This window comes from Vanacampus margaritifer, chromosome 12, assembly GCF_051991255.1.
Source record: "Vanacampus margaritifer isolate UIUO_Vmar chromosome 12, RoL_Vmar_1.0, whole genome shotgun sequence".
Classification (NCBI taxonomy): domain Eukaryota; kingdom Metazoa; phylum Chordata; class Actinopteri; order Syngnathiformes; family Syngnathidae; genus Vanacampus; species Vanacampus margaritifer.
In genome coordinates, this window is record NC_135443.1 from 43,599 (window position 1) to 53,008 (window position 9,410).

At 55.5% G+C, this 9,410-nt stretch overlaps 2 protein-coding genes across 2 annotated transcripts; one reads left to right on the plus strand and one right to left on the minus strand.

The window, feature by feature from the left end:
- Position 1: 1 nt before the first annotated feature.
- Positions 2–2,475, plus strand: prph2b (peripherin 2b (retinal degeneration, slow)). The gene is made up of 3 exons (XM_077582345.1): positions 2–800; positions 1,579–1,825; positions 1,958–2,475. Exons 1-3 carry the CDS (start codon positions 220–222, stop codon positions 2,153–2,155), a joined length of 1,026 nt encoding a protein of 341 aa, XP_077438471.1. The 5' UTR covers positions 2–219; the 3' UTR covers positions 2,156–2,475.
- Positions 2,476–3,733: 1,258 nt separating this feature from the next.
- Positions 3,734–9,410, minus strand: LOC144061675 (uncharacterized). Its single transcript, XM_077582344.1, has 4 exons — positions 9,151–9,410; positions 8,040–8,654; positions 6,183–6,498; positions 3,734–4,894 (listed from the first exon to the last, which is right to left on the minus strand). The coding sequence occupies exons 2-4, from the start codon at positions 8,621–8,623 to the stop codon at positions 4,409–4,411; spliced, it is 1,386 nt and encodes a 461-aa protein (XP_077438470.1). The 5' UTR covers positions 8,624–8,654; positions 9,151–9,410; the 3' UTR covers positions 3,734–4,408.

Below are 9,410 nucleotides of genomic sequence, written 5' to 3' on the forward strand. Positions count from 1 at the left end.
CTCAAGGAGCCGACACGGGCCACTTTGTGTCGCCAGCGAAGCTCGGAGAAGCCACGCCAAGACTTTGCGGCCGACAAGTTGTGAGTTGCGGCAGCTGCGCGCGATGGGAGCCCCCCCGGCCCACCGCCAGCATGGCCTGGCCTGACGGATGCGGAGGCTGACTGCTGAAGAAACTCCAAGCTTCGCCAAGGTTTGTCCACCACCACCCGCCTGCTCAAGATGCCCTTCATGCCGGTCAAGTTCAACCTGCAGAAGCGGGTCAAGCTGGCCCAGGGCCTGTGGATCCTCTACTGGCTGTCGGTCCTGGCGGGCGTCGCCCTCTTGGGCCTGGGCGTCTTCTTCAAGGTGGAGCTGCGCAAGAGAAGTGAGCTGATGGACGAGAGCGAGAGCCACCTGGTGCCCAACCTGCTGATCCTGGCGGGTTTGCTGGCCGCCGCCCTCAACGCCTTTGGCGGCAAAGTGTGCCACGACTCGCTGGACCCCCTCAAGTACTCCAAGTGGAAGCCCATGCTGAGGAAGTTCCTGCTGCTGTGCTGCGCCTTCAACCTGCTGCTGCTGCTGCTGGCGCTGCTCTGCTTCCTCATGCAGTTCGCCGTCTACCTGACGCTGTCGCAGGGCCTGAAGAACAGCGTCCGCTTCTACAAGGACACCGACACGCCGGGACGCTGCTTCATGAAACGCACGCTGGACTTGACGCAGATCGAGTTCCGTTGCTGCGGCAACGTCAACTACAGGGACTGGTTCGAGGTGCAGTGGATCAGCAACCGCTACCTGGACATGAGCAACGGCGAGGTCAAAGAGTGAGTGAGTCGCCGTCGCCCGTCTTGTCGGGAGCGCGCTGGCCCCAAAACGCCAAACAAACGCTCCATTCGGCCTTACAATAGAATAGCCGGCAGCTAATGAGAATCAGGTCAGCGCAGGATGAAGGAGGATTAGAAGGTGAGAGTTCTCCTAAATCCTTAATCTGCCAGCGTGTGATCTTTTCCAACATGACAAGGTCAATGACGTCCCGACGGGCGCTGGCACGCGTCGGGCCTCGTGTCCGCTCTGGCGTTAGTTAGGCTGCCTCCAAAACCCAAAGCCAACTGGGCGCGCGCATCTCGGCTCGAGGTTTTCGGCACATTTCGGGTGGGCTTGCGTCAAAGTCTGACCGTCCGTCCTGAGTCCTGCATGTTTCAGAGCTTTCCCACGTTCAACACAGCTGAGTCCTATTTAAGCTCATCGGCAAGCTTGGCAGGAGCCTGATAATGATCCTGATGAAGCAGGTGTGTTGGAGTAGAGGAACATGGAAAACATGCAGGACTCGGGCCCTCCAGGGATCACTTTCCACACCATGTGTTGGCCAATCACGGGTCCAAATAAATAACACTGGCCAATTTGTCCACAAATACGGTGGGAGGGCCACTGAAGGAATTCTGGCCTTCTCGGCCAGAACACGTCCCAAAAGGTTAGGGCAGCAAAGCACTACATGAAGTTCCTCGCACAAAGTTGGCGCCAAAGTTGTTAGCGTACGGCTTCGGCCCAAGCTCGAGTCCAAAGTCGGGTCGGAATTGACGCGCGCCGGCCTTTGCCTTGCAGTCGCGTCCTGAGCAACGTGGACGGGAAGTTCCTGATGGACAGCGTCCCCTTCAGCTGCTGCAACCCGGGCTCGCCTCGCCCCTGCATCCAGCACCACCTGACCAACAACTCGGCCCACTACGACTACGACCACCGCAGCGAGGATCTCAACATCTGGACGCGGGGCTGCCGCGAGGCCCTCTTCGCCTACTTCAGCTGCCTGATGACCGCCATCGGCGTGCTGGTCGCCGCCACCGTTGTGCTGCAGGTGAGTCTTCCTCTTCGGTAAAGCCGCCTTCAGCTCGGCCTGGACGGCGCCAGCCATGAGATGCAATTCCATTGATGGTACTGCCGTTGTGTGAAAGTCTCCCTCGCCCGCCTTTTTCCGTGTGTGATGCAGTGTGTGGACATGGCGGGCCTCAAGTACCTGAGCACGGCTCTGGAAACCATGAGCGACCCCGAGAACCCCGAATGCGAGAGCGAAGGCTGGCTGCTGGAGAAGAGCGTCAAAGAGACGCTGGTGGAGACGCTGGCCAAAATCAAGACGCTGGGAAAGTCCAACAACGTCCAGGAGGGGGACGAGGCGGCCGACGCATAGACGACCACAACACACACACACACACAATGTAAATAAGCACATGACAAACACTTCTATTTTAACACTTTTGCAGTCTCACACTGTAAATAACATCACAAGAGTAACGGATGAAAATAAATTCATGCAAGTTCTTATTACAGCTCAAACAGATTATTATTTTTTTTTAAACTTTTGCAGCATCCACTCACGTACGCACGCACGCACGCGCGCGCACACACACACACAAGAGTATGTTCACGTTTTGTAGACAGAGATTGTTGTGTTTTCTTGTTTGGCAGAGATTTTAGAGGGAAAAGTATAAAGAGATTGTGATTGACAAAGTGTCGGCCTCATTTTTGCTCTCGTCCACGAGAATGCGTGTGCACGGTCGCGAATACAACTCGACTTCCACCTGCTCTCCGGACCTTCCTCATGGTGAACGTTCATTTTTTAATTTCTTCAATTGTGAGTAGGCTTCTAACAGGTCATCAGTGACCTCTGACCTGAAGTCAAAAATCAAGCAAAAGAGCTGGCTGGGATTAGTGGCTCACCACGTGACTGACTCGCGGCTGATGCAGATATCAATGTGGCCACCAGAGGGCGCTCTTTCCCCACTGCCAGCATCTCATCACAATTCATTTGACCAACTGCAAACTTTGCGTCACATAAATCCAAAGCAGACAGTGGAATATTTTTCAAATGATCTTTTCATCCAGCTCGGGCCACATGTTGTCACACTGCCAGCCAATCAGAGACTTGTGGTAAAAGGCGTGACCAATGCATGTGTCAATCATTCACAGCCCTACCTACGCACACGAGCGAGCACACACGTGCACGCAAGCACTGTTTGTGGGTGGATTATTTAGCACTGGTTAGCGAACAAAAAAGTTAACCCTGACAGCTCTCGATGACCTCAAAAGTGAACTTGTGTAATTGTGCCGCTGGTCAACCAGGATTTCCCAATCCTGGTCCTCAAAGGCCGCAGTCCAGCAGGTTTGAGATGTTTCCGTCCTCCAACACAGCTGATTCCTATAATCAGCTCATCAGGCAGTTCCACACAAGCCCGATAACGATCCCGGTCTTTAGAATCAGTTGCATCGGAGGCCGCAACCTTCAAAAACCCGCAGGAGTCTGGCCCTCGAGGACCAAGATTGGAGAATCCCAGAACTCTCCGCATACGGCGGCGGCAGCGCTGGGCTTCGAAACGCGCCACCAACGTCATCGTCCTTTCGCATCGTCAGCTCAGTTGATCCGGCTGTCCCGGGAACATCCCCCCCCCGAACGCCCGCCCGACGGAGATGGACCAAATGGCTGGGGGAGACCAACCGGGCCCGCCTTCCCTGCCCAAGCGACCCCAACCCAGATAAAAGTCTGAGACTGGATGGATGGAACAAGTCACTGACTATCAAAAATGAAGCCGGATTCATCGTCACGCCTTCGGCAAAGTGCAGCCCTTCAGCACAGGTGGCCTCCGACGAGCGTTTGCTCGATGGGGCGGCACCAGAAATTCAACACACGCCGAGCGCCAAAATGCTCGCCCACCAAGCGGGAGTGGCAACTTTGGGCAGCATTTTTGCAACTTAAGAACAGGAGTGAGGCTTCAGTTTCCAGATTTATTACAAAATGAACACGTCAAGGCTTTGTGCTAATTAGCAAACACGACACGGATGCAATACAACATGGAGGCTAAAGGTGAACCACAAGCTTTTTTTTTCCTCCTCTTTTTTAAACAAAACTTTCAGCCGGGACGTCAATGTCAACAACGCGCCACCTTTGCTGTACAAACGGACCAATCAGTGATGGATAAAAAGATTGGTGAAAGGTGAGGATGGAACCATTTGGGACCATTTGGGATCATTTGGGACCATTTGGGACCATTTGGGACTTTGCTGCTGCTGAACACGACGATGGCGGCGCCGCTACGCAAGCCACTGGCGTGACGGACATTGAAATCGTTTTGTCAACATTGTTCCAAATTCCCAAACGCGCCGGCCACCCAAAACTACAAAGATGGCCGAGCAGCTTCATGCATACCACAACACGGACTCAACAAACGGAACAAGCGGCCGATGGGAAGGAGGCGGGCAGATGTGGCGTGGAAAAGCGGCTGTCGCGTTTTCCATTCAATTATATCCGGCAGAGACAGAAAAAAAAACAACCAAAAAGGTTCGAGCAGAAGGTCCCGTTGGTCAAGATTGTTGGGGCGGGCGACCTTCCGACCACATTTGCTATGTACACTCGCCGTCCCGCCCGAGCAGAAGCCGCCTGCGGCAGTCAGTCGGAGTCTGACTCGATGGGCGCCGTCTCGTCAAGGATGGCCCTCTTGGCGGCGCCCAGGTGCGCCTTCTTGTGGCGGGAGAAGCTGGACGAGTGCATGAAGGTCTTGTTGCAGGCGGCGCAGGTGAAGGTCTTGCTCTTGGCCTTGGCTCGCTTCCCGCCGTCCGCCGTCGCCAGCTGGTGGCTCAGCTGATGGCGCGCCAGGCTGGAGGTGTGGCTGAAGCGTTTCCCGCACAGGCCGCAGCCGTGACTCTCCGGGGCGCCGGCGCCGTCGTCGTCGCCGTCCTCCTCTTCGTCCTCGTCATGGAGCGCGTCGGGGCCTCGCTTGGTGCGACGGCGCCGGTTCTTCTTGCAGAGTGTGTAGAAGTTGGGCTTGTCGCGGGAGCACAACTTGAGGCGGATCTTCAGGTCCGACGAGCTCTCGGCCATGTTCTCCTTGCCGGGTTGGGCGTAGCTGTCCAGAAGCTCCTTCACGTGCGTCACCTGCGCGGTTGCAAAGTCGCCCGACATTTACACGCAATCTCCGGCACACTTGGAGAAAAAGAGCGGGCTGGAAACTTTCCACAGGAATTGCTGATCTGAAGCCCGATTGACAATTCAACGGCTCGAGTGCAACGACGGGAAGCGGAATTGAAATGGATTCAGCTCACCTGCAACCTCCATTTTCCTTCCAAACGGAAGGACGGACACCGACATGCAGTCCAAATGTCCTTCATGTTGAAAAGCGTGACGGTGACGTACGACGTCCGTCCGTCCGTCCGTCTCTCCAATTCCAAAGCATCTTTTTGCACTCATCACTGATGAGGCGACTCGACAGGCTCAAGTTGTTGCATGTGATCGGAAAACTGCTCCTCAAATGTTTTGTCATTCAGCCGGCTTTGTCCTGTCCTGACATCCAAACATTTGGACCATTTCAATCATCTGCTTTCTCTGAGCAGACTTGACTACTCACAATAGTATTTGAATGAATTACATCATTTGGCAGGAATTGCTTTGAATTTCCTTCCCACTTCCTGCAATTTCAATTCCGCTTCCTGTTTGCCACCTCAAATCCAAGCGGAATTGCCAATTGTGAATTTTGGGTCAATGGCTTCTCCGAGCAAGCCGGTCAATTTGTCTGATTGGAAGCCACCATTTTGTTGAGGTGCAGCCAGCCCATGTAATATGGGCGGGAAAAACGTTCAAGCGCAGTCGAGCCCGCCTCCGGGAGGAAGAAAAATGCGCCCGTTTTCAGCCATCTCATTTTGCCCTCTGCCCTTGACCACAACGAACGTCAAAGTGCCCTAAGGCTCGCATTACGCACGTGACGTCACGTGACCAAAAGCAGAATGGCGCTCGGCCGTGACGTTTGCAATGCGAGCCCGAGGATGCCCTGACGTACCTTTTTGGGATGGACAGCAAAAATGAGATCTATTTACACCGCGGTGGGAACGCGCAACAGATTTTTTGGCAAACCAAGACCAACATTTGCTTTTAAAAGTGTCAACAAAAAAGGCAGACGCCGATTTGGCGTGCGTCGGAAGACGACCGTATCTGGCATTTGTGCCGTTGGGTCAACGCTGGCGTCCGACTTTTTAGGCTGGAGCGGCTGGCCGCAATTGTGACGGGCAACAGCAAGCCGAAGTAGTGACGCTGGTCGAACGGCCGCCGTTGACATTTGCTGCCCTTCAATCAAGCCGACTCGCTGGTGTCGGCAAGGCGGCGGCGGCGGCGGCGGGAGAAGCCGTGGGCATTCCGGTGGAAAGTTTCCGAGCGGCAAACGAGGGCTCACCTGATGCTTGGAAAGCGCCGCCGACGTGCGGAAGCTCATCTCGCACTGCGGGCAGGCGTAGAACTTGTCCCCGGCCGCCTGCATCAGGGCCGCCGACGGCCGCCGTCGCTTGGCCTTCTTGCCCTTCAGCGAGGGCCGATGGGCCAAGCGGGCGGGCGCGCCGTGGGCGTGGCCGAGGGCCGGGACGCCGTCCTTGGCCTTCTTGTGGATGAGGCGGTGTCGGGACAGGCTGGAGCTGTGGTTGAACTCCTTCCCGCAGATGTTGCACGGGTGGATGCGCCGCTTGCCGTGCAGCCGCAGGTGACTCCCCAGCATCCTGAGGCACAAACAAGTGGGTGGGGCGTTACACGCACGTACGGCGGCACGTACGGCGGCACGTACGCAGGTGCCAGGCAACTTCCCTCCTGTGGCAACATGAAACATTTGGAGGTCAAGAAATGTGCCATGGATTTGAAACACGATTCAAAATCTTCAGCAAAAGTTTGCAAGCTGGATTGAAAAGCATTTACACTTCACGTCGCTTCTCCCAATGGTGTGCAGCATAACAGTGGAGTGCTGCTTCACCACGTTTGCTTGGAATTCAAAGCTGCCAGTGTGCGCCTACGGCCCCTCCCACCACCACCAAACATTAGCACCATCTGTACACCTGCGTTGAGCGTGCGTGTGTGTGTGTGTGTGTGTGTGTGTCTTGCCCAAGGACTCAAGCAGGAATCGAACAGCGGACCTTCCAGTTACCGGACGAGCAGCTCCAGCAGATTTCCATGCTGCGCTTTCCATTCTTGACTCCTCATTCAGGACATCAGCAGCAAGTAGCGGTTCAGCATCTTGCTCAAGGGTACGTGGACGTTAGGGATTGAACCCACAACCTCAGACTTGCGAGGCGACAACTCTACCACGGATCCACGCCGCCCCCTGCCCACATCAGGTCCTTCTTTTGTCTCTTTGGAAGTGTGCATTCCATGCATGCAAGGCAACCTACTGCCCCCTAAGAGGCCAATGTGTGAACTGCAGCTATTTATTGGAAAATACTGCTTTGTCATTTTCATGTATTTTCTGGTTGCCCTTTCAAGTTCCATTCAAAGTGGAGTCTTTTAGGAATTTGGACTGTCCTGCCGACACATGCGGACCAGCAGTTTGAAGCGTTGGGACACGGTGCGGCGCAGCGAAATCCGCACACTAGCATATTTGACAACGTATTTGAGTATGTTACACACCGCGTCATGTCCGTCTTCACCCCGAGCCCAACAACACAGCCAGCCGGGACCGAATGGTGAACAAGGAAGTAGCATACTGTACACGTGCTGCTAAGTGTATTCACTTGCTGTGTTTATTATTCATGCCAAAGATATTTAGCGCAAATGACGGCCGCCGGATTGCCACTAAAAAAGCGTTAGGGCTAAAATCACGAACTTCAAAAAAGGCGCTGCTGGAGAAGATAGTGCGCCGGCTGTAGGCTCACGCAAACTAAGAATTGGCGGGAGGCTTGCAAAGTCTCCGAGTCACCGGAGTGCGCATGCATTGGGCTGCATTCCATTTTGTAGCGGTCAACTTTGACACACGGCAGCGGCATCCATTGATGTGGAATAACTCACGAGACGTGGGTCACTTGTGTCAAACAATTAGAGTCATGATCATAACCAAAGTTTTAGGCCAACGTTTGAAGAGGAAGCCAATTGATCGGTCGAGCCCTACTAAACACGGCGTCAGGCTCGCCACCTTCCGGGTGATATTGCGCAAATGTCATCATGAAACAAACAGGAATGGCTTCAAAAAATGATTTTGCAATTGACTCGACGGCAAAAGCAATTTTGCTATTGCAAATGCGGAGGGAGGGAGGCAAGGGGAGAAATCACCCACCTGCTGCCCTTGAAGGTCATGCCGCAGTGCTGGCAGGTGTAGCGCGCGTCCTGGTGCGCGGGCTCCAGGGCGCGCTTGGCGGCCGCCGAAGCGGGCGCGGCGGCCATCTTGGCGGTGTGCGTCTGCTGGTGGCGGTACAGGCTGGAGGCGTGGCTGTAGCACTTGCCGCAGTAGCCGCAGCGATAGCGCCGCTCGTCGGGCTCTGTGTCGGCCTGGTCCGAGTCGGCCTCGCCGTCCGGCTGGCCGCCCACCTCCACCAGGATCTGGTGGTGCCCCTCGTCGTCGTCGTCGTCGTCGTCATCCGACTCCATCTTGATCTCCACGCTCTGCTCGGTCACCTCGCAGGGGTACACCTCCTCGTAGGGCGCGAAGAAGGCCTCTTCCGCCTCCATCTTCAGCTGCTCGCCGCTCAGCTCCGACGGGTCGTCAGAGTCTTTCTTGACGCACGAGATGGTGAACTTGGAGCCCACCTCGGCCCATTTGACCACGTACTCGATGGGCTGCGTGTCCAACTCCACCGTGATGAAGTCGGCGCCAAGAGCGTCCGCCTCTGACACGGTCAGCTGCGCCTCGGAGTCGTCCATCGTCAGGTGGCGAGCCCGGCGGTCCCAGCGGCTGAAACACAGACGGCACGTGTCCAGTCAATTTCAGGGAAGGCCGACAAATGATTGGAGCGCACAGATAAACAGACGGACGGACGGACGGACGGACGAGCGAGCGAGCGACTGGCGAACCAGATCGCCTCTCCTCGCCCCCATTAAGAGAGGTCACTCAAGCCAAGGTACCCGATTTGGCTCGTATCGCAAGGTTTGCACTTGCGCAATAGAGAAGCTTGTGGGTGAGATCTGTGTGCTTTTTAGGGCCGCCTGACTCGGAAAGATTTCCCGCAGCGCGGCGTAAAACCTTTGTCACGTTCTTGGCGCTCGGAGGAGGCCAAACAACACACTTGTCATCAAGTCTCGCCGACAAGCAAGTGCTCGCCGCCCGCCGTGACGTCACCATAAAGCAGGCAGGCGGAGCAGCGCATCCATTATTCAAATGGATCTCAATGGCAACTTATTGGCGGCTAGCTCGAGCGCCGAACATTCCGGAAACGCGGCCGAATTCCTACCAAATGTTCACAAACGTCGCAAATGTCGGCGTAGTCGCCGTAGCAAAAGGCGCGAGACAATTGTGCCCTTCCCCAATGAAGTTGCAGGGCTCGGCCGGGCTCGGCGGCAGTGACGAGGAAAACGGCGGAAGGATTTGCTTTTTTTTTTTTTTTTTTTCCCTCTCGCCCCCATTTCTGGTTTGCGGCGGCTCGTCAAGCGAGCACAAAAGACGCCATGAGCAGCGCGCCGACTCGCCGCAATCAACTTTGGCGTTTTGGGA

Excerpts from the sequence above, each read along its gene's own strand:
- LOC144061675 (XM_077582344.1), bottom strand. The coding sequence starts at position 8,623 with ATGGACGACTCCGAGGCGCAGCTGACCGTGTCAGAGGCGGACGCTCTT. Across the intron at positions 6,499-8,039 it reads ATGACCTTCAAGGGCAGCAG|GATGCTGGGGAGTCACCTGC; the intron begins GTGGGTGATTTC and ends TTTGTGCCTCAG. Across the intron at positions 4,895-6,182 it reads CGGCGCTTTCCAAGCATCAG|GTGACGCACGTGAAGGAGCT; the intron begins GTGAGCCCTCGT and ends GCAACCGCGCAG.
- prph2b (XM_077582345.1), top strand. The coding sequence starts at position 220 with ATGCCCTTCATGCCGGTCAAGTTCAACCTGCAGAAGCGGGTCAAGCTG. Across the intron at positions 801-1,578 it reads AGCAACGGCGAGGTCAAAGA|TCGCGTCCTGAGCAACGTGG; the intron begins GTGAGTGAGTCG and ends TTTGCCTTGCAG. Across the intron at positions 1,826-1,957 it reads CCGCCACCGTTGTGCTGCAG|TGTGTGGACATGGCGGGCCT; the intron begins GTGAGTCTTCCT and ends TGTGTGATGCAG.